The sequence below is a fragment of the Mizuhopecten yessoensis genome, unplaced genomic scaffold (assembly GCF_002113885.1).
Source record: "Mizuhopecten yessoensis strain PY_sf001 unplaced genomic scaffold, ASM211388v2 scaffold1981, whole genome shotgun sequence".
NCBI lineage: Eukaryota > Metazoa > Mollusca > Bivalvia > Pectinida > Pectinidae > Mizuhopecten > Mizuhopecten yessoensis.
The window spans coordinates 32,310-58,228 of record NW_018404318.1 but is presented as its reverse complement, the minus strand read 5'-3'; the positions used below and the strand labels follow the sequence as shown (position 1 = coordinate 58,228).

The 25,919-nt window shown below is 37.8% G+C and overlaps 1 protein-coding gene across 1 annotated transcript in view; it reads left to right on the top strand.

Annotated features, from left to right (window-relative positions):
* LOC110444097 overlaps positions 1-25,919 on the top strand; it is a 64,499-nt gene that overhangs the window by 7,262 nt on the left and 31,318 nt on the right. The window contains exons 4-9 of the mRNA XM_021488515.1: positions 9,750-9,954; positions 11,062-11,144; positions 17,039-17,226; positions 20,489-20,619; positions 21,231-21,242; positions 23,864-23,906. Coding sequence (XP_021344190.1) covers positions 9,750-9,954; positions 11,062-11,144; positions 17,039-17,226; positions 20,489-20,619; positions 21,231-21,242; positions 23,864-23,906 — 662 coding nt within the window. The remainder of the gene's footprint in view (positions 1-9,749; positions 9,955-11,061; positions 11,145-17,038; positions 17,227-20,488; positions 20,620-21,230; positions 21,243-23,863; positions 23,907-25,919) is intronic.

Here is a 25,919-nt window from a genome sequence, read left to right as displayed (position 1 = left end):
GTACACATTGTAACGTCTGACATCTATGGGGGTACACATTGTAATATCTGGTGTCTATGTACCCCTGCAGGCGGGAGATTGGGAAAAGAATACACCTGCTGCTACCCACTGCATGTATCGTAGGAGGCAACTAATGCGGGAACCCCCTGCAGAATTGGGGATTGGCAATGGGTTCTGTCCCCAGGCCGTGACATACCAAAGTCCTTAAAAATGGTATTTGTTATTCCCTGCTTAACGTTCAGCATTTAGAGAAATGGCAACAACTGGTTCACCCGTCGTCAGTATAATGTGATCGGGCGGAATGCTGTGCTTGGTGCCTAATCGGCATGGCATTTCAGTGAGATAGCACTGTTAATAGGACGTTAAACAAAATTAAACCAAACCAAACTGGTTTATGTGGGTACACATTGTAATGCCCAGTGTCTAAGAGTACACATTGTAATGCCCAGTGTCTAAGAGTACACATTGTAATGTCCAGTGTCTATCAATGCACTTTGTAATGTCCAGTGTCTATCAATGCACATTGTAATGTATACATGTTAATGCCTGGTGTCTATGGTACATATTGCAATATTTGGTGTCTATGGGTACACATTGTTATTTCTGGTGTCTATGGATACCCATGGTAATGTCTTGTTTCTATGAGAACACATGATAGAGTCTGGTGTCTCTGGGTACACATTGTTATTTCTGGCGTCTATGGGTACACATGGTAATGTCTTGTTTCTATGACTACACATGATAGAGTCTGGTGTCTCTGGGTACACATTGTTATTTCTGGGGTCTCTGGATACCCATGATAATGTCTTGTTTCTATGAGTACACATGATAGAGTCTGGTGTCTATGGGTATACATTGTTATGTTATTTCTGGTGTCTATGGATACCCATGGTAATGTCTTATTTCTATGAGTACACATGATAGAGTCTGGTGTCTATGGGTACACATTAATATTTCTGGTGTCTATGGGTACACATGGTAATGTCTTGTTTCTATGAGTACACATGATAAAGTCTGGTGTCTATGGGTACACATTGTTATTGCTGGTGTCTATGGATTCCCATGGTAATGTCTTGTTTCTATGATAACACATGGAAGAGTCTGGTTTCTTGTCTCACATTTAAAGCTAGAAGGTGTTTGGGTACATATTGTAAGCTGTGTGTCTATGGGTACATATTGTAAACATGAATGGAACCAGGTGTGCTTATCAAAAACTGTAGTTAGGCAATTGATGCAAGATACTTGACAACTGCTTAAGCTGTAATCTTGTACACTTCAAACTGAAGTACTTCTTTTTTATATTTTATCAAATGTACAAAATTTTCCTTTTCACTGTTTTGTCAACCTGTTCAAATAATATCTTCCTTTTTGAAAATATGAATTAACATTTTAATACTCAACAACCCCAGTTGTAAGCTTTAGAAGTTCTCTATCATGTCTACCACATCATAAGAGAACAATACCCAGATCTGCTTTTCCTGTGGTACAGCCCACAGTACCCAAGGAAGGCAGATGTGCATCAGAGATAACCTTTCAGAGGATATGTAGGATCGACTTTTGCAGCTGAAACTCGTTATTGATATCTTTTCTGATAAGTTGTTTACTAATAGGCAACTTTACCTCCATCTCATGATGGCCACCATTTATCTGGCAAGGACTGATCCAATTGTCCCTCCATCTCATCATGATCACCTGTATCCAGTAGAGACTGATCCAATTGTCCCTCCATCTCATCATGATCCCCTGTATCCAGTGGGGACTGATCCAATTGTCCCTCCATCTCATCATGATCTACTGTATCCAGTACGGACTGATCCAATTGTCCTTCCATCTCATCATCAGACGTATCCAGTAGGGACTGATCCAATTGTCCCTCCAGCTCATCATGATCTCCTGTATCCAGTAGGGACTGATCCAATTGTCCCTCCAGCTCATCATGATCTCCTGTATCCAGTGGGGACTGATCCAAATGTCCCTCCATCTCATCATGATCTACTGTATCCAGTACGGACAGATCCAATTGTCCCTCCATCTCATCATGATCACCTGTATCCTGTAGGGACCAATCCAATTGTTCCTCCATCTCATCATGGCCACCATTTATCTGGCAAGGACTGATCCAATTGTCCCTCCAGCTCATCATGATCTCCTGTATCCAGTAGGGACTGATCCAATTGTCCTTCCATCTCATCATCAGACGTATCCAGTAGGGACTGATCCAATTGTTCCTCCATCTCATCATGGCCACCATTTATCTGGCAAGGACTGATCCAATTGTCCCTCCATCTCATCATGATCACCTGTATCCAGTAGGGACTGATCCAATTGTCCTTCCATCTCATCATGATCACCTGTATCCTGTAGGGACTAATCCAATTGTCCCTCCATCTCATCATGATCACCTGTATCCAGTAGAAACTGATCCAATTGTCCCTCCATCTCATCATGATCACCTGTATCCAATAGGGACTGATCCAATTGTCCTTCCCTCTCATCATGATCACCTGTATCCAGTGGGGACTGATCCAATTGTCCTTCCCTCTCATCATGATCACCTGTATCCTGTAGGGACTACTCCAATTGTCCCTCCATCTCATCATCGACACCGTTTATCTGGCAAGGACTAATCCAATTGTCCCTCCATCTCATCAGGATCGACTGTATCCAGGACGGACTGATCCAATTGTCCTTCCCTCTCATCATGATCACCTGTATCCTGTAGGGACTACTCCAATTGTCCCTCCATCTCATCGTGAGCACATGTATCCAGTAGGGACTGATCCAATTGTCCCTCCATCTCATCATCAGGCCACCATTTATCTGGTAGAAGCTGCTCTCAATTGTCTCACTAACTCATCAAGGCCACCCTTTATCGGTTGGGACCACTCTGCTCCAATATCCCTCAATCTATGATTTATCTGGTAGAGACTGTTCCCATGTCCATCAATCTTATTGCCATACTTTATCTGGTAGGGACTGCTCCCATGTCCTTCCATCTCATAATGGCCATACTTCATCTGGTAGGGACTGCTCCCTTGTCCCTCAATCTCATCATGGCCACAGTTTATCTGGTAGGGACTGCTCCCATGTCCTTCCATCTCATCATGGCCATACTTCATCTGGTAGGGACTGCTCCCTTGTCCCTCAATCCCATCATGGCCACAATTTATCTGGTAGGGACTGCTTTCATGTCCCTCAATCTCAACATGGCCATACTTTATCTGGTAGGGACTGCTCCCTTGTGTCTCAATCTCATCATGGCCATACTTTATCTGGTAGAGACTGTTCCCATGTCCATCAATCTTATTGCCATACTTTATCTGGTAGGGACTGCTCCCTTGTCCCTCTATCTCAACATGGCCATACTTCATCTGGTAGGGACTGCTCCCATGTCCCTCAATCTCATCATGGCCACAATTTATCTGGTAGGTCTAGAAACATACACACCTGCCTGAAGAGAACTGTCCATCGTAAGTGCAAACTTAAACCACCTAAGAAGTCAGATTACAGAAGATTTACTTCAAAATTAACTTAGAAATATCACTGAATGAGAATTATTTCGAGATTTAATTATTGTGTGGGCTATTTTTTCTTGTTCTTTCTATATATAACTTCTTCTATGTTACATACATTTTTAGTTTTGCAATAATTATAGGTAGACAAGGTAATTGATAAACTTAAACCAAAAATACACTGGGTATCTTTTGTTGTAAGTGTCTGACAGGCACAGGAAAGGCTTAACTGACGGCATTGTGCTTTGTTAGGAGTGTTTCTGACAAGTTTGTTGTCATCTTTCAAACAGCTCTCTTCAAACGTGTATGGTAAGAATGGTACTTGACAAAAGAGGATGTGTTTGAAGCTCGCTAATTGGTCGATTGCTAATCAAAGCTATCAAATGTCAACAGAAAATAGAATATCATGTAAACGAAACACATATTTTGTTCTCTCTAATTTTTTATGATATGTACATTACTCTTGTGAAAACTGATTGTTTTAACAAGGAATCAATATTTATGTTTTTTAACATGAAATGTTGTTGAGATTGGTGGTAAGGTTATGTGTGTATATGTTTATGGGATTCATGGTAAGGTGATGTGTGTATGTTTATGGGATCAATGATAAGGTGATGTGTGTATGTTTATGGGATTCATGGTAAGGTGATGTGTGTATGTTTTTGGGATTAATGGTAAGGTGATGTGTGTATGTTTATGGGATTCATGATAAGTTGATGTGTGTATGTTTATGGGATTCATGGTAAGGCAATCTAATTAAAATTATATCTTCACATCGCTCCCGTTTACTGATATGTCGCGTTGAAGATCTAACAACATCCCGTAGAGGGTCACGTCAGAGGTCAACATGAATACATTATCGTATTTATAACAAGCCAATCAAAACGCGACATAACTCTTTCTTTAAACCAATCAGAAAGCAGGACCTGTAGCATTTAATGCATACACCTCGTAGCCCAAAATCCACTTTTTCGTCTGGTCCAGTGATAGTTTGAATATTGCGAAGCCTGTCATTGGTTAATTTTAGTTTCAGGGTGTTAAACTTTTAAACGACAACATCACCAGAAGATGAAGTCTCTCTTATTTCAAAGCAAAATCCACAAATTGTACAAACGTTAAATGTCTTGTAGATAGACACGGCGTGGTGTCATGGGCGCCGCCATTTTCGATGCTCATTTGACACCTCTTGGTCTTTTATCATAGCAAGTTTTGTTCCGAAATCATTACATCATCACTTACAGAAATGCGTAAGCTCTCATCTGATTGGTTAATGCAAAGGTCGCCTGAACATGACCCTCTACGGGATGTTGTTAGATCTTCAATGCGACATATCAGTAAACGGGAGCGATGTGAAGATATAATTTTAATTAGATTGATGGTAAGATGATGTGTGTATGTTTTTGGGATTAATGGTAAGGTTATGTGTGTATGTTTATGGGATTAATGATAAGGTGAAGTGTGTATGTTTATGGGATTAATGATAAGGTGATGTGTGTATGTTTATGGGATTAATGATAAGGTGATGTGTGTATGTTTATGGGATTCATGGTAAGGTGATGTGTGTATGTTTATGGGATTCATGGTAAGGTGATGTGTGTATGTTTATGGGATTCATGGTAAGATTATGGGTGTATGTTTATGGGATTAATGGTAAGGTTACATGTAGTTTTGTGAGTTTGATTGACAGGTTTCCTTTGTATGAGATTGGTGGTTAGGTTATGTGTATGTTTGTGAGATTGTTGGTAAGGTTACATGCGTTTTTGTATGAGATTGGTGGTAAGGATATATGTGTATTTGTATGAGATTGTAGGTAAGGTTACATGTGTATGAGATTGGTGGTAAGGATATATGTGTATTTGTATGAGATTGGTGGTAAGGTTACATGTGTATGAGATTGGTGGTAAGGTAACATGTGTATGAGATTGGTGGTAAGGTAACATGTGTATGAGATTGGTGGTAAGGTAACATGTGTTTTTACACATGTAACCTTACCACCAATCTCATACAAATACACATATATCCTTACCACCAATTTCATACACATGTAACCTTACCTACAATCTCATACAAATACACATATTATCCTTACCACCAATCTCATACAAAAACACATGTAACCTTACCAACAATCTCACAAACATACACATTACCTAACCACCAATCTCATACAAAGGAAACCTGTCAATCAAACTCACAAAATTACATGTAACCTTACCATTAATCCCATAAACATGTAAGTTTTTGGGATTAATGGTAAGGTTATGTGTGTATGTTTATGGGATTAATGATAAGGTGAAGTGTGTATGTTTATGGGATTCATGGTAAGGTGATGTGTGTATGTTTATGGGATTCATGGTAAGATTATGGGTGTATGTTTATGGGATTAATGGTAAGGTTACATGTAGTTTTGTAAGTTTGATTGACAGGTTTCCTTTGTATGAGATTGGTGGTAAGGTAAAATGTGTTTTTACACATGTAACCTTACCCACAATCTCATACAAATACACATATATCCTTACCACCAATCTCATGCAAAAACACATGTAACCTTACCAACAATCTCACAAACATGAGATTGGTGGTAAGGTTACATGTGTATGAGATTGGTGGTAAGGTAACATGTGTTTTTACACATGTAACCTTACCACCAATCTCATACACATGTAACCTTACCACCATTCTCATATACATGTAACCTTACCACCAGTCTCATACACAAACACTTGTAACCTTCCCACCAATCTCGCAAACAAACACATGCAACCTTACCATCAATCTTATACTCATACACATGTAACCTTACCACCAATATCATACAAATACACATATATCCTTACCACCAATCTCATACAAAAACGCATGTAACCTTACCAACAATCTCACAAACATGCGATTGGTGGTAAGGTTACATGTGTATGTGATTGGTGGTAAGGTTACATGTGTATGTGTATAAGATTGATTGTAAGGTTGCATGTGTTTGTTTGTGAGATTGGTGGTAAGGTTACAAGTGTTTGTGTATGAGATTGGTGGTAAGGTTACATGTATATGAGAATGGTGGTAAGGTTACATGTGTATGAGATTGGTGGTAAGGTTACATGTGTTTGTTTGTGACATTGGTGGTAAGGTTATACATGTATGAGATTGATGGTAAGGTAACAAGTGTATGTAAGGATATATGTGTATTTGTATGAGATTGGTGGTAAGGTTACATGTGTAAGTGTATGAGATTGGTGGTAAGGTAACAAGTGTATGTGTATTAGATGGGTGGTAAGGTTACATGTGTAAGTGTATGAGATTGGTGGTAAGGTTCCATGTGTTTGTTTGTGAGATTGGTGGTAAGGTTATACATGTATGAGATTGATGGTAAGGTAACAAGTGTATGTGTATTAGATGGGTGGTAAGGTTACATGTGTATGTGATTGGTGGTAAAGTTACATGTTGTTGTTTGTGAGATTGGTGGTAAGGTTATACATGGATGAGATTGGTGGTAAGGTTACCTGTGTATGTGTATGAGATTGGTGGTAAGGTTACATGTGGATGAGATTGGTGGTAAGGTTACATGTGTATGTGTATGAGATTGGTGGTAAGGTTACATGTGGATGAGATTGGTGGTAAGGTTACATGTGTATGTGATTGGGGGTAAAGTTACATGTTGTTGTTTGTGAGATTGGTGGTAAGGTTATACATGGATGAGATTGGTGGTAAGGTTACCTGTGTATGTGTATAAGATTGGTTGTAAGGTTACATGTGTATGTGATTGGTGGTAAAGTGACATGTGTTTGTTTGTGAGATTGGTGGTAAGGTTACATCTGTTTGTGTATGAGATTGGTGGTAATGTTACATGTGTTTGTTTGTGAGATTGGTGGTAAGGTTATACATGTATGAGATTGGTTGTAAGGTTATATGTGTATGTACTTGGTGGTAAGGTTACATGTGTATGTGTTTGATATTGGTGGTAAGGTTACAAGTGTATGAAATTGATGGTAAGATAACATGTGTATGAGATTGATGGTAAGATAACAAGTGTGTGTGTATGAGGTTAATGGTAAAGTTACATGTGTATGTGTATGAGGTTGATGGTAAGCTTAACTGTGTATGTGTATGAGGTTGGTGGTAAGTTTACATGTGTATGTGTATTAGATTGGTGGTTAGTTAACATGTGTATGAAGTTGGTGGTAAGGTTACATGTGTATGAGATTGGTGGTAAGGTTACATGTGTATGTGTATGAGGTTGGTGGTAAGTTTACATGTGTATGTGTATGAGATTGGTGGTTTGGTAACATGTGGATGAGATTGGTGGTAAGGTAACATGTGTATTAGATTGGTGGTTAGGTAACATGTGGATGAGATAGGTTGTAAAGTTACATGTTTATGAGATTGGTGGTAAGATTACCTGTGTATGTGTATTAGATTGGTGGTTAGGTAAAATGTGGATGAGATTGGTGGTAAGGTTACATGTGTATGAGATTGGTGGTAAGATTACCTGTGTATGTGTATTAGATTGGTGGTTAGGTAACATGTGGATGAAATTGGTGGTAAGTTTACATGTGTATGTGTATGAGGTTGATGGTAAGTTTACATGTGTATGTGTATTAGATTGTTGGTCAGGTAACATGTGGATGAGATTGGTGGTAAAGTTGCATGTATATGTTTGTGAGACTGGTTTAAGTTACATTTGTACCAGGGAACAGCTGGTCTGTCTGAGAGGTTTACAAGTGTGTCGAAGTGCTCCAATTGAAACATTACCAGATTACACCACACAGCATGATGAACTCACAGCTTGCTGTAATTTTACACTGAAATCACATACACTATATATACAAGTGTAGTGTTTTTTTGCTTGGTTGAAATTTCCTCCCATAAAAATGTTTTCCTTAATTTTTCATCAAGCTGAACACATCAATTTAATTTCCTCCAGAAACCCCACATATGCTTTGAAAGAGAAATGAAGACTAAATTTAGAATGGTAAAAGAATGATGTATGATCAATATGATATGCAAAATAATTTTCTCCAAACATTAGGAATTAAGAAAGTTGTCAATTCCCATTTCACCCAGGAAAAAGCCTGGAGTTTTGTTTTGAGGATGGAAGCTAGTTTACAGTAAGGTTGTTTTATCACAAATAATACTCATCAAGTTTTAAAGGATAACATTGACAGTTAGGTTGGACAAATACAAACAAAAGCATCTGGAAGTTTAATCATCTTTTGTTTGATATAATATCTTTAAACTAGAGGTCAGTTTAAAACAGCTATCAATGTTTGATCAAATTCTATCGTCCAGATTCCAGTGATAAACAATAATTCGTAAACATTAATGTGTTGTTTGTGATCCATGTTAAGGAAAAAATGATGTTATTGACGCACAGTGATATCCAATGACCTCGACCTATTTTCAAGGTAACAGGAGTTTTAATAGGTTAAAAAAGTCCAAACACCATCATCTAATTAACCATAATTCTAGAGCTATGATACTTGGGTGTGTGATGTATGCCAACAGATCAATGTATTGTTCTAGTTCATTGTGTACAGGTAAATGTCAACTCTAGTACTTAACCACTTCTATTGTTCACCAAGACATATTGTACACAACTTTTATATTTCATAGAGATTATATTTTGCTGAAATTTTAATCCTGCAGATTTGTTTCAAGAACAGTATTGTGAAAATTTGACCCTACAGAGTTTTTAAGCTTGAAACTCTAATACTAAAGATTTATATCTAAACTAAGCAGGGATTTCCCTTATGTAAATGAAACTGAATTCTAAACAGAATTTTTTTTTTTTTATTTATTTCTAGCAGACCACATGGTTTTATTCATCAAATTCTACATTAAACAGGAAAAGATAACACTAATGTTGCTCTCCTACATAGTAATTTTTCCCTAATTCCAGGAAAGTGGCACTTCTCAAAATACACAAGCTACATGTTATGATAATTACTGCAAATCAAGGTCAAATAATGAATAGAATGTTGTTGAATTAGCTACAAGTGGTCACAATGACATAATGATTAAGTGTCTTTGCTGTGAAGTATGTTTCATTGTATGTACGTAAATATACATTTATTATTTGTTCGCTATCAAAGAAGGTGAAGGTCACACGGTCACTGTTTAAGATTGATGAAGAAATTATTTATTTTTTCCTTTTTTCTTGTACCAAGTGCTTGTTTTATATATATATATATATATATTTGTTGTAAAACGAGCACTTCAATTTCACAATTGGGTTTTCTACAGGACAAACCCCAGAAACTACACAGTGGTGGTCAATAATGGTGTGACCAGGTCGGAGAACTTGTCAGGACTGATGAGTTTTGCTGTCAATGGAGACGAAACCAAGGTGGCATGGCCAGAGATGCTTGCAGATGAGGTACACAGAATTTCTACAAGAGACGATGAGGATATCACCGGACTGGAGGAATGCTTTAAAAAAGTGTGCAAGGTATGTTTGTCTTTCCCTAAAGAATTAAAATTTGTGATTGCATGCTTTATCAAACTCATGGTTTCCAGTTTGGATTCTTTTAAACTGTGAAAGCTGATTGAAAAGAGTGTAAAGCTTATTAGATGTTGTTGGGATCTGTAGGTGGTATAAAAGTTGACATCCTTGTACAGTGTAGATATGTTGTAATAATTATTCAATGTTGTATAAACCTTTGTGATAATAACTTATATTTTGATTTTGAAAATAGTTATAAGATTTAAATGAAAGAAAATATACAATACATTACTTAATATTAAAATCAAACGATTTTTCTAAATGTTGCCAAGATATCTGGTAGACAGGTGGGATTTTATGGCAAGAAAAACATTTCTTTAAAAAGCACTTCCTTCTCTGGGTTGAATTGACTAGAAAATCTGTCAATTTCTCAAAACTTTCTGTCAGTCTACCTTAGGAAGAGAGCTAGGATGAAGGTGATCTCTACCTAGCTAGGTTTTGGGTAATTAAATAGCTACTATAAATCAGAGGTATAAACTGTAACAGCTTCAGGGTGATGTGTACAGTCTGGGATCAGTGGCAGAAAGCATAAACAACATGCCACCGTCCTGATCACTCACGCTTATCTGTCCATGATTGAGGTCTGGGTAGCTTAATCCACCTACCCACTAAGCTGTTAGTTATTAATGCACCATGTAGATTATCTGGTACCAACTGGGGCTTTTATCTGTTATATTAATGCTCAATGTGCGTAGCACCAATGCAAAACATGTAAAAAAACCAAAATGTCAAATGGTGGCTCCTTCCGAGCTGTTTTCATTATAACTGGCCCTATGCAATTTCAATACAATATTTATAGAAATTTACTTTTAGTGTTGAAATCTCTATATTATAACGACATAACAGTGAACCACCGTGAATTGGGTAATGAAATGGTTAGGATTAGGATATCTAGATTGGCAGCTGACTAGATTCTTGTTTTAATTTTCTTCACAATACAGTCTGTGTAAGTGTGGAATGTTTCAATTAAAATCTGCCGTAATTGCTGTTGAATTTAGCACTCTTTGGATTCTTTTTATCCGTCAGCATTTTTTATTGTTTGATTGCTTGCAGAGCAATGTTGAGTCAATAAACAGTTTGCTGCCTTACCGAAAACAGAACCAGAGGGAACAGTACAGCACAGGTTTCCAAGTCAGGTGGGTAAATATTGGCCATGTGACCTCACACAGACAGGTACACACTACTTAAACATTGGACCTCCAATGATGATCCCAGCTGTGTGATATGACTACCAATGATATCTGACCCATGTTAGGATGGTTCCTGAAGGGTGAATATTTGGCCACCAATGATATTTTACCTCAGCTTTATGTTTTGGTCATTCTGGGAGGGTGAATATTTGGCCAACAATAATATTTTACCTCAGCTTTATGTTTTGGTCATTCTGGGAGGGTGAATATTTGGCCACCAATGATATTTTACCTCATCTTTAGGTTTTGGTCATTCTGAGAGAGTGAATATTGGCCACCAATGATATTTTACATCAGTTTTATGTTTTGGTCATTCTGGGAGGGTGAATATTTGGCCACCAATGATATTTGAACCCAGCTTTATGTTTTGGTCATTCTGGGAGGGTGAACATTTGGCCACCAATGATATTTTACCTCAGCTTTAGGTTTTGGTCATTCTGATAGAGTGAATATTGGCCACCAATGATATTTTACCTCTGTTTTATGTTTTGGTCATTCTGGGAGGGTGAATATTTGGCCACCAATGATATTTTACCTCAGCTTTAGGTTTTGGTCATTCTGAGAGAGTGAATATTGGCCACCAATGATATTTTACCTCAGTTTTATGTTTTGGTCATTCTGGGAGGGTGAATATTTGGCCACCAATGATATTTTATCTCAGCTTTATGTTTGTGTCATTCTGAGAGAGTCAATATTGGCCACCAATGATATTTTACCTCATCTTTATGTTTTGGTCATTCTAGGAGGGTGAATATTTGGCCACCAATGATATTTTACCTCAGCTTTATGTTTTGGTCATTCTGGGAGGGTGAATATTGGCCACCAATGTTATTTTACCTCAGCTTTATGTTTTGGTCATTCTGGGAGGGTGAATATTTGCCCACCAATGCTATTTTACCTCAGCTTTATGTTTTGGTCATTCTGGAAGGGTGAATATTTGGCCACCAATGATATTTGAACCCAGCTTTATGTTTTGGTCATTCTGGGAGGGTGAATATTTGGCCACCAATGATATTTTACCTCAGCTTTATGTTTTGGTCATTCTGAGAGAGTGAATATTGGCCACCAATGATCGCTGAGCCTTACTGTTTGTAAGGGCAGTCCTGGGAGGGTGAATATTTGGCCGCCAATGATATTTGACCCAAACTATGTGTTTTGGTCATTCTGGGAGGGTGAATATTTGGCCACCAATGATTGTTGACCCAAACTATGTGTTTTGGTCATTCTGGAAGGTGAATATTTGGCCACCAATGATAGTTGACCCAAACTATGTGTTTTGGTCATTCTGGGAAGGTGAATAGTTGGCCACCAATGATAGTTGACCCAAACTATGTGTTTTGGTCATTCTGGAAGGTGAATATTTGGCCACCAATGATAGTTGACCCAAGCTATGTGTTTTGGTCATTCTGGAAGGTGAATATTTGGCAACCAATGATAGTTGGCCCTAGCTATGTGTTTTGGCCATTCTGAGAGAGTGAATATTGGCCACCAATGATCGCTGAGCCTTGCTGTTTGTAAAGGCAGTCCTGGTAGGGTGATTATTTTACCACCAATGATAGTTGACCCCCACATGTGTAAGGGTGGTACTGGGATGAATATTGGACCACCAATATGATATTTGACCCCAGCTGTGTTTTAGGGTGGTGCTGGGATGAATATTGGACCACCAATGATAGTTGACCCCAGCTGTGTGTTAGGGTGGTACTGGGATGAATATTGGACCACCAATGATAGTTGACCCCCACATGTGTAAGGGTGGTGCTAGGATGAATATTGGACCACCAATGATAGTTGACCCCAGCTGTGTGTTAGAATATTTGGCCACCAATGATAGTTGACCCCACCTGTGTGTTAGGGTGGTGCTGGGGTGAATATTGGACCACCAATCATATTTGACCCCCCACATGTGTAAGGGTGGTACTTGGATGAATATTGGAACAAACAATGGTAGTTGACCCCAGCTGAGTGTTAGGGTGGCACTGGGATGAATATTGGACCCCCAATGATAGTTGACCCCCACTGTGTTAGGGTGGTACTGAGATGAATATTGGACCACCAATTATAGTTGACCCCCACGTGTGTAAGGGTGGTGCTGGGATGACTATTGGACAACCAATGATAGTTGACCCCACCTGTGTGTTAGGGTGGTGCTGGATGAATATTGGACCACCAATCATATTTGACCCCCCACATGTGTAAGGGTGGTGCTGGGAGGAATATTGGACCACCAATGATAGTTGTCCCCAGCTGTGTGTTAGGGGGGGGCTGGGATGAATATTGGACTACCAATGATAGTTGACCCCAAGCTGGGTGTTAGGGGGGTGCTGGGGTGAATATTGGACCACCAATGATAGTTGTCCCCAGCTGTGTGTTAGGGTGGTGCTGGATGAATATTGGACCACCAATTATAGTTGACCCCCACATGTGTAAGGGGGGTGCTGGGATGACTATTGGACAACCAATGATAGTTGACCCCAAGCTGTGTGTTAGGGTGGTGCTGGGGTGAATATTGGACCACCAATGATAGTTGCCCCCCACATGTGTAAGGGTGGGGCTGGGATGAATATTGGACTACCAATGATAGTTGACCCCAGCTGGGTGTTAGGGTGGTGCGGGGATGAATATTGGACCACAAATGATAGGTGACCCCCACATTCGTAAGGGTGTTCCTGGGATGAATATTGGACCCCCAATGATAGTTGACCCCAAGCTGGGTGTTAGGGGGGTGCTGGGGTGAATATTGGACCACCAATTATAGTTGACCCCAGCTGTGTGTTAGGGAGGTGCTGGGATGAATATTGTACCACCAATGATAGTTGACGCCAGCTGTGTGTTAGGGTGATAATGGGATGAATATTGGACCACAAATGATAGGTGACCCCCACATTCGTAAGGGGGTTGCTGGGATGAATATTGGACCACCATTGATAGTTGACCCCAGCTGGGTGTTAGGGTGGTGCGGGGATGAATATTGGACCACAAATGATAGGTGACCCCCACATTCGTAAGGGGGTTGCTGGGATGAATATTGGACCACAAATGATAGTTGACCCCCACATTCGTAAGGGTGTTGCTGGGATGAATATTGGATGAATATTGGACCACAAATGATAGGTGACCCCCACATTCGTAAGGGGGTTGTATTGGACCAACAATGATAGTTGACCCCAGCTGTGGGTTAGGGTGGTACTGGGATGAATATTGGACCACCAATGATAGTTGACCCCCCCACATGTGTAAGGGTGGTACTTGGATGAATATTGGAACAAACAATGATAGTTGACCCCAGCTGTGTGTTAGGGTGGTACTGGGATGAATATTGGACCACCAATGATAGTTGACTCCAGCTGTGTGTTAGGGTGGTGCTGCGATGAATATTGGACCACAAATGATAGTTGACCCCCACATGTGTAAGGGTGGTGCTGGGATGAATATTGGATTACCAATGATAGTTGACCCCAGCTGTGTGTTAGGGTGGTGCTGGGATGAATATTGGACCACCAATGATAGTTGACCCCCCCACATGTGTAAGGGTGGTACTTGGATGAATATTGGAACAAACAATGATAGTTGACCCCAGCTGTGTGTTAGGGTGATAATGGGATGAATATTGGACCAACAATGATAGTTGACCCCAGCTGTGTGTTAGGCTTATAATGGGAGGAATCTTGGACCAACAATGATAGTTGACCCCAGCTGTGTGTTAGGTTGGTACTGGGATAAATATTGGACCACAAATGATAGTTGACCCCTACAGTGTTAGGGTGGTACTGGGATGAATATTGGACCACCAATGATAGTTGACTCCAGCTGTGTGTTAGGGTGGTGCTGCGATGAATATTGGACCACAAATGATAGTTGACCCCCACTGTGTTAGGGCGGTACTGGGATGAATATTGGACCCCCAATGATAGTTGACCCCAGCTGTGTGTTAGGGTTATAATGGGATGAATATTGGACCAACAATGATAGTTGACCCCAGCTGTGTGTTAGGTTGGTACTGGGATGAATATTGGACCCCCAATGATAGTTGACCCCAGCTGTGTGTTAGGTTGGTACTGGGATGAATATTGGACCACCAATGATAGTTGACCCAGGCTGTGTGTTAGGGTGGTGCTGGGATGAATATTGGACCACCAATGATAGTTGACCCAGGCTGTGTGTTAGGGTGGTACTGGGATGAATATTGGACCAGCAATGATAGTTGACCCAGGCTGTGTGTTAGGGTGGTGCTGGGATGAATATTAGACCAACAATGATAGTTGACCCCAGCTGTGTGTTAGGGTGGGGCTGGGATGAATATTGGACCACAAATGATAGTTGACCCCCCCTGTGTTAGGGTGGTACTGGGATGAATATTGGACCACCAATGAAAGTTGACCCAGGCTGTGTGTTAGGGTGGTGCTGGGAGGAATATTGGACCACCAATGATAGTTGACCCCAGCTGTGTGTTAGGGTGGTGCTGGGATGAATATTAGACCAACGATGATAGCTGACCCCAGCTGTGTGTTAGGGTGGTACTGAGATGAATATTGGACCACCAATGATAGTTGACCCCAGCTGTGTGTTAGGGTGGTGCTGGGATGAATATTGGACCACAAATGATAGTTGACCCCACATGTGTAAGGGTGGTACTGAGATGAATATTGGACCACCAATGATAGTTGACCCCCACATTCGTAAGGGTGTTGCTGGGATGAATATTGCACCACAAATGATAGTTGACCCCTTCTGTGTTAGGGTGGTACTGGGATGAATTTTGGACCACCAATGATAGTTGTCCCCAGCTGTGTGTTAGGGTTGTGCTGGGATGAATATTGCACCACAAATGATAGTTGCCCCCCACTGTGTTGGGTGTGTTAGGGTGGTGCTGGGGTGAATAGTGGACCACAAATGATAGTTGCCCCCCAGCTGTGTGTTAGGTTGGTACTGGGATGAATATTGGACCACAAATGATAGTTGACCCCAGGTGTGTGTTAGGGTGGTACTGGGAGGGTGAATATTTGACCACCAATGATAGTTTACCCAAGTTATGTGTTTTGGTCATTCTGGTAGGGTGAATACTTGGCCAACAATGATATTTGAACCCAGCTTTATGTTTTGGTCATTCTAAGAGGGTGAATATTTGGCCACCAATGATCGCTGAGCTATTCTGTTTGTAAGGGCAGTCCTGGGAGGGTGAATATTTGACCACCAATGATAGTTTACCCCAGTTATGTGTTTTGGTCATTCTGGGAGGTGAATATTTAGCCACCAATGACAGTTGGCCCTAGCTATGTGTTTTGGCCATTCTGAGAGAGTGAATATTGGCCACCAATGTTCGCTGAGCCTTGCTGTTTGTAAAGGCAGTATTGGGAGGGTGATTATTTGACCACCAATGATAGTTGACCGNGGTGGTGCTGGGATGAATATTGGACCACAAATGATAGTTGACCCCCACTTTGTAAGGGTGGTACTGAGATGAATATTGGACCACCAATGATAGTTGACCCCAGCTGTGTGTTAGGGTGGTGCCCTCTACCCTCTTGTTCTCAAATAACCAGATCTGTCAGTGATAGCAGTTTGATTAGGACCAGTCTTGAATTGTCTGTGGAGTTTGAACGGCTAAAAAAACTATCATCTGTACATTTAGATATAAAAATTGGTGCAAAGAAATTTAGTGTAATAAATCCCCGACTGTAATAACACTGGGTCCTGAGAATTGCTTTCAGAGGTGGTTATACTACATGATGGTACAACTATATGAAGTCTAATCTCTGTCTTGGATAATGATGTGTCCCAGAGAGATTTAATTAATGGAATCGGCCAGAAGATGATTGCTTTTCATGTTTACTTGACAGAAGTTACAGAAATCCCAACAGAGCGGAGATCATGGCTGATTTCAACAACATGTCCCGACGACCTCGCACAGTGCCTGCTAACCGACCAATAGTGCCTAGCCCGTACTTTTTCAAATACTACAACGGCCCATACAACAAGGGGAAGGAGGCAGACAGAGAGAAGCCCTCCACAGCCTCACAGTTTGAAAGTAGGTCAAACCAGACATCTTTTAATTTAGTTATTAAAGAGTGAACATGCTATTTTTCTGTTTTTTTCTTTGATACCTAAAAAGAATTGTGAATCAGTTTATGCAAAAGTAACATGCTTTTCTTTCAGATATGAAAGTGCATATCTTTTTTTTTAAATTGGTACTTATTAATCTTCGAAAGCAAGAAAAAAAAAAATAGAAAATAAAAGTGTACTTTGATTGAAATATTTTCATTTTTTGAACAATTAGAAATGTTCATTTAAAAAAATCTCACAGAAAAATACCTTGATGACGCAAATAATTTTCTTTGATTGTTTTAAATTTTCTGGAAATGTGACTGAGGAAAAAATTTTATGCCTGTGTTTTTGCAAAATGTTATTGATCTAACCAAAAAATGTTTAGCTGCACACTTAAACTGATTAATTTATTCATTGAATATTTAACAGGGAAAGATACAATAAAAAAACTACATCTGTCCATGTTGATAATTTTTCTTGGATTTGTTTTTTTATACCTGATAAAAGGAAAACTAAGCCTCAGTGAAATTATTGTTATTGATTATTTTCAATGTTACAAATTATAGGTAGTTAAGCTATCAAAATAAGTGTTATATCATTATGTTCAATGTGGCTGGTAGAACGGAAAATAGAAATACATGCAAATGCACTCGAGATTTAAGCTTATGATTTTCATTCTTAGTGTGTGGTTCTCATTTATAAAGAAAATCACATTATTTTTTCATTATTATATTTTCATTTCAAGGATGATTTGAATTACGGTTATTTAATTAAGCACTTAGAGCCATGATATTATTCCTTGGTTAGTACATAAAGGTCATGTCCATCAAGTGTACGGCGACCTCCAGGTGATTATAATACCACATGTGATAGGTTGACCTTGAGAATCATTGTATGTCTTATTAATGGGAGTAAATGGATAGAGAATGTTGGTTGTATCTTTATCCTAGTCTGGTAGCAGTCTGTCTGTCTGGTCTGGCACATCATGCCTTCCTTGCTCTTCTCAACCTGCCTCACTCTAAATCAGACTATTTACCAGTACCTGGTTAAAATCATGGTTATTACCAGTACCTGGTTAAAATCAGCCCTAAATAACCCTGGATTTGTAGGTGACTAATTAGTTTGGATCAATAATGTAGATATTTTATATGTTATACAGAAAATAGTCTGCACTGTTACTGCTGTGTATTACAGATTTACTCCATCACAATCTATGTTGTTTGTCATAAATGTCCTCCATGGTTTATATTTGTACAAAAATGGTTGGTTTCTTCAATAAAATCCATCATTTGGCAACATTTATGTATCAACATGTCACAACCTGCCTCTTTGTCAAGGTTCTGGTTTCACAGTCATAGCTTGACAGAGAGACCAGTTGGTATATATAAAGTAAAGATTGACACTTATATGTTAACCCATTCACCCCTAAAGTCACATTTGAACCTTACCAAATCAATGACTGAGCAAGTCCAGTTTAAAATTGTAGGGGTGAATGAGTTAAGTTGCCTTTTACTTATTTTCTCCATCGAGGTGTATTTTAGCTGCCTACTATTATTAGACTTGTCAGCCTATCTTATTGATGGACAGATTTTGATTTTGATTGAATTATTCCATTGCATTTTTCCTTTGTTTGATCAACTGGCATATTCTTTTGTACATGAAATTGTATGATGTCTGCTTTACTTAACTGTTCCATTACTAATCATGATGCAGTTACACTTCGGTTGTTTTACAATGCTATTGCCAGCTTTTCACCAGAATATATTGTTTTATGGATTCGTCAATTTCAAGAAAATGACCTTCATACTGATGTCAAAACAAGAATACTTTAAAGTCAACAAACTTGCTTGCTAGTTACCTCCTGTGTTCTTGTTCATGGTGTACCTGACGTGCAGGTATTGCTCTGTACTTGTTAATTGCCCTTTGATTTGCTACGTATTTGTTAAATGCCACCTCTAACTTATCTGTACAAGTTCCCTGTGACGTTTAGGCTAACTCTATCGTCATTCACGTTCAACCTTTGTCTGTTCTGTATTTGTTGCCCACACATCCGGCTGTATATGAGATAAGTCGTTCAGAGCTTTCACAGGTCCGGGCTTACATATCCTTCTCTGACGTTATGAATCCCATTGAGGTGGTCTGTATCACATATTGCTTTGATATTCATTTTACGTACAAATTAGTGTGCAACTGCTGCATGTTTTATCAGAGACTTTCTCTTTATAGCACGTCTTTAAAACCAATACTTAGTCAGTAGAACAGAACGGATAAATTACTACATCAAAGGTATTTTGGCAGTACCTAGTGGGTTTTTTTACGGTCAGATATGTAAATCTATAATTAATAAGTATGCTGTGCTCTGATTGGTCAATTTCCAAACTTTAGTTTCCGCAAGATAACTTGCTTAAATGTAGTTCCATTTTGAAGAAACTCAGTGTGTATGTACATTATATAAAGACTGAGGCTCAGTTGAGCAAATTCTGCACACAATTTATTAGTGTACTGTGCTCTGATTGGTCCTTTTCTGAACTTACAGGTGAGCAAAACCTGGACATAATTGATTAGCATATGCATACTGCTATATGATTTGTAGACAATTTCTGCACAATAACTTACCTAGTAAATTATGACAGGATTCTGACAAGTCTTTGTCAATATTTATAATTTGTCTAATAATGAAATATTCCAGTAATTAATGAGCAATAGAAATGCCTGTTGTGTTAATTGTGTAAGATGAATCAAATATTGGCGAAAAGGGGCAATTTCCATTTTCATGGTTGGACATACACAAACAGAGACAATTCCAATGAAAATGATAAAGGTCATAGAGGATATAACATGAAATATATATATATATCCTTCAACCTAAGTTGGTCAAGTACAGTCTGTTTTTTCCTTCCATCACATTCCAGATTTAATTCTCAAATTTCGTGTGTTGTATAAAATTTCTAATGAAGTATATTGTTCCCTAATATTAATATTCTATTAATGAACACATGGCTATAGTTGTATTTAATCATCTTAAATAGGATAATGATGTTTTTGTCTTTTCTGTACTGTAACTTTTGCTATTCCCACTATGTGATGGCCTTTCATTATAGAATATGCCGGTTGAGTTAGCAAAGAGATCTGACACACCCAGACTCTACTGGCTAGATTTCCAATGTTCTAATTTTCTAGTCCACTGCTACTGTCAGTGGAAAATTCAGTCAAGTTAACCCTATATATGATATTTTTTTACACAGACCAATTTTCCACGCTGAACGGAACTTCCAAGATAATAGCCGCCCCTGGCGCTGGTGTGCTGTCGCGTTCACTCAAGTCCCGATCCGCTGCCTGGAGTGAGAATGATCTTAAGCTTCACACAAAACTTCATGTAAGATCTAATATACAGTCTTAATTGGAGGGCTGTCACTCCGTCACTGGTAACAAACTTACTGATTGGGGAGAAAGCTTGTTACAACTGTACCAAGGGGTCTATTTTAGACACTAAATGTAGACATATTTTTGTTGTGATTATCAAGCTTTTATGGTCTCAAAAAAGATGACAGATTTTTTGAAAGGTTTCAGTTTTAAGGGTATTTTCCTTACATCTGTTTGTCAATATCCTTCGTGAACATGTTTGGTGTTTTAACACCACCATAATCTGCAGTTTATTCAATCTGAAGTATATTCACATATCTTTTTTAATCAATATACCATAGTTTGATGGGTCGTATAAAGAAATAAATGTACAAAACATGATGAGATTGAGATTGTCTGTCATTGGCATACTGTAACATTTTCAATATTACAAAACAATTATTTTATGTTGAGGCTATAGCTAAACAGATGCAAACAGGAATATTGAATATTGAATCTGTCCTACTGCCATTTCCTCAGCTTCACAGTTTTTAAAAATTGTTACATGTATTTTTCTGGGGTATTTTTCAGGGATATATTTTCTGGGGTATCATTTGTTATTCAGATGTTTTCTTGTGATTTCAGACTCATCCTGCGGTATACATAGTTTTCTTTTGCATGGAAAACAAATGTCTATTTTTTTCCTGAGTTCTGATCCTTGACATCTAATACTAATAGAATGTATGTTTGATCTAAATTAGAGGAAAATATGTTTATGTGAATGGTTGTTGGTTTTCAAGTTTCTTTTCTTTTTTTATTTCTGCTTTTCAGCTCATCCTGGATATTATTGATTTTCTTTTGGATGAAAATTACAACATTTCTCATGTTTTTCACTAAATTATGTAATTTGAAATATATTCTGTTACTGGTACTTTTAATTAATACAAAATGAATGTTTGACTTAGATTTTGAAGTTTCAAGTAGATATGGTTTGTGAAATTCTTGTTGTTGTGATTTAGGTTGTAATTTTATTTTTTTATTTTTCTCTTCTACCCTACGTCTTTTTATTTCTGAACTGGTCCTTGTCAGTTGTGGTCTTATGGGACCTTGTTGTGTCAATTGGCCTTTAAACCATAGACAAACAAACAAACAAACAAACAATCAAAATGCTGTACAACTTCACACTAACACCACTGCTGCAATGTCAACACTTGCTAAAATTCATTTGTTTTTTACTTGAACAGGTCATTAATTATGTAATCTTTATATGCTAGATTTTGTGGGGAATTTGTCCCAATTAGTGTGGAGTGTGGTTTCTACTTTTAACCCTATTTATCTTGAAAATTCACCATGGCAATATCTATGTAATTTAATTGATTGGTGTCTTTCTTGTAGATAACTTAATATCGTAATATATCACATTTTGAAACATCACTGTTGAGATGCAGCAATTGAAACAGTGCTAAAGTGTTATTACAGACAGATATTACATCCATTTAACTGTTTTGGAGCGGAAATTCATCAGACACGTTCGTTTCAATGTTTGATACTTTTTAGGGATATTAAAGATAAAAGCCTTCCTGTTGTAACTGTAAAATAGTCTTAACTCTTTTTGGTATAAAGAATCAACTACATGGAAATAACATCAAGTTATATATACTTTCATTTTAGTAAATTGAGTTTGGGCTGGAGAGTGTCAATGTTTAAGTAATTGCCTGCGGTAGAGATGTCTAGAGAGGTACAATAGCAGTTGTTCTATGCACTTGGACAGAAGTATAGCAATGAATCTTGATTATCTGCAGTGGAAAACTTAGAAGCATTACAGAACATCCAACTAGAGGAGGATAGATATTACTGTAGATGTGGGACTGTTTCTGTCTGTAGTTGATAGTAGGGTATTTTCAATTTGCTCATGTTTTGTATTTTTTCAATAACCATGGCTGTTAATTTTTCTCCAAACTTTGTAGATGTCTCATACGATGTGTATCATTTTGAAATAAATTGAATCCAAGCAGCTATCATGAAAGATACACTGATATTTTAGTAATGTAAGGTGTTCTTCTATTTGTCTAGAATATGGTAACTACTTATAAAAATGAAACAATTTAGGGAGATGTATCAAGCATCTCTGCATGGCAAATATGAAACTGTTCGCTACAACTGTTAACATTTGTGTGCCTTTTTAGGGAAGGTGTTGATGAAGTCTCATAGTACGTTATCTATGGTATTTTATTTTTATATCATAGCCCCATAAATTGTGGTGTGATACCTATGTCATAAATCGTGGTGTGATACTTCTGTCCTGCGTATGAATCTTGATTCTCCATAAATCGATGGATTGTAAAAAGAACAATCAAATGGTTCTCATGCACGAGGTTATATAGAGCTAATTGTGTACGGCATTTTGCACCTAATATGGTTTTGTTTGGTTGCCATGGCTACATTTGCACTACAGAGTTGTATTAGGTACTGGTGGCTTGTCATCTGTCAGCAGAGCTACGATTGACGACAGGAAATATGTATCACACAATGTCTTTGACGTCACTACTCATTCCTTTCAACAACAAATGATATAGTTGTAACAGGGGTAAGGAAGACCTCCATACCGAACTGTACAGAGTAATTAATATACTGTACAGTTGTGTCTATCATTGATGGAATTACAATCAAAGGTAACTGAGAGGGTACAAAGACCTATATATATCATAGAAGGGTACACATCGGTACACTGTAACTAATAATACATTTAGGCCTATACATTCCAAGGATCAATACAATAGGAGGGGAGGGTCTACAATCAAGAGATAAAACTTTAGGGTACAAAACACTTAAACATAGGGTAAAAAGTGTACAGTCAAACAATATAAATTTTAAAATTATTATTCAGTTCAAAGGGTACAAACTCCTGTACTGTTAAAAGGTTCAACTGTAGATAGTTATAGGGATTGTACAGCTAGGATCAAAATGTAAAAATGTATAAAAGTATAATGCTGTTAAAGAATACATATTTGTGTAATCTTCACAATAATTTGGCTTATATCAGTTGGGAATGTCAATTAGTTAGTTTTTGGTACTGTTAGAGTTTATTTTTATAAATATATACCAAGATAAGATACGTAGTTGTATAAACTTACATTGATAGTTTGGTAAACCTTTCCAATCGAGCCGTAATATTGATTTTCTTTACCTTGGTAATTACCAATGTACTGCGGGTATATGGGCCTACACTACAAGCTCTCAATCTCTACCGTATGCTAAGGTGTATCTCTCCTTTGTAGGGTACTCCCTCGGAACACATCGATGACGACACAGACATCAGAGGTAAGTACTATTGTATTAGTATAATATGCAGTATATAAGTTGTGATGTATCTTAATTAGTCTGATTGGTTAATTTTGATTTTGAAATAAGAGTAAATGCATTATACAGGTTGATGAACAAGGATTCATCTGTAAAACAAAGATATTAGTTTCTGAACATAAATATCTAGAAAGCAAAAGTTTTGGATTGTTTATTCCAGGTTGAAGAGGATTAAATCTGCATTATTTTGTTAATATGATACCCATTTCATTAAGTCTGTGTTATTGACAGGTTAATATCTTTCCAGCCTTAACTATGTTATAACTAAGACATCCCATTTGTTACTTTTGTGTCAACTGTGGGTTTTCTATGTTTCAGACCACTTTAATTTCAAAAATTTAATGACCCATTTAAATATTGTGCCATCTAAGATTTTCAGTCCTTTAATACATCCATATGTTTACACTAGGGGTGGGGGCTTATCTGCTGTTGAATATGGTATACTTCATTAAGTGTACTTCGATCAGTGTTTCAGCTTCAAGGTTTTTCTGTTCTTTACTTGAACACGTAATATTATTTATGTTGAAAGATCATAATTAAGGTATAATTATGTAAATAAAGTCGCCATTACTGAAATATTATACCTTTTTTTTTTTTTGGCTGCTTTCATGATTTACAAAATTAATTCCAACAAACAACACTGTTTTGGTGCTGTTAAAGTATTTAATGTCCTCAGATCAGTTCTTTGTAAAAACTTACTTCAACCTGAAGAATGTCAGTGCTGTCTGCAGGTTTGCATTCTATAAATCTACAATACAAATGATTGAATTATATGTTTATTGTAATAAAACAAGAAGAAATGGTTAGTCTAATTCTGTGTTTTGAACATGTGTCCTGTGATGACTTCCTGTGTTGTATACTGAAGGATTAAACTAACAAATTGGTGAATGCATCATACACCTGTAAAGTGTGTATCACCTGGGAAATGTAACAATATATGTATGCTGATTTCACATATTCATAATTAAATTTGTCTTACAGGATTTAAGAAATTGATGCTTCCGGTCATTGTCACACAAAAAAACACCAAGAGGAAATGTCTAGCATTCAGTTTAAAAAAAATTCATTTCCATATAAATGTCACTTACATTAAATGTAAGGTTTTAAGAACTTAGATAAATGTCATGTACATTGCCTCCAGAATATATACAGTTCAGATGAATGTCATGTACTACCTTCAGTGTGTAAGTAGTTCAGATGAATGTCATGTACATTGCCTCCAGAATATATACAGTTCAGATAAATGTCATGTACATTGCCTCCAGAATATATGCAGTTCAGATGAATGTCATGTACTACCTTCAGTGTGTAAATAGTTCAGATGAATGTCATGTACATTGCCTCCAGAATATAAACAGTTCAGATGAATGTCATGTACATTGCCTCCAGAATATATACAGTTCAGATAAATGTCATGTACATTGCCTCCAGAATATATACAGTTCAGATAAATGTCATGTACATTGCCTCCAGAATATATACAGTTCAGCTAAATATCATGTACATTGCCTCCAGAATATGTAGAGTTCAGATGAATGTCATGTACCCTACCTTCAGAGTGTAAACAGTTCAGATGAATATCATGTACACTTCCTCCAGAATATGTACAGTTCAGATGAATGTCATGTAGACTACCTCCAGAATATGTACAGTTCAGATGAATGTCATGTACACTACCTTCAGTGTGTAAACAGTTCAGATGAATGTCATGTACACTACCTTCAGTGTGTAAATAGTTTAGATGAATGTCATGTACACTACCTCCAGAATATATACAGTTCAGATGAATGTCATGTACATTACCTCCAGATTGTGTACAGTTCAGATGAATGTCATGTACACTACCTTCAGTGTGTAAACAGTTCAGATGAATGTCATGTACATTGCCTCCAGAATATCTACAGTTCAGATGAATGTCATGTACACTACCTTCAGTGTGTAAATAGTTTAGATGAATGTCATGTACATTACCTC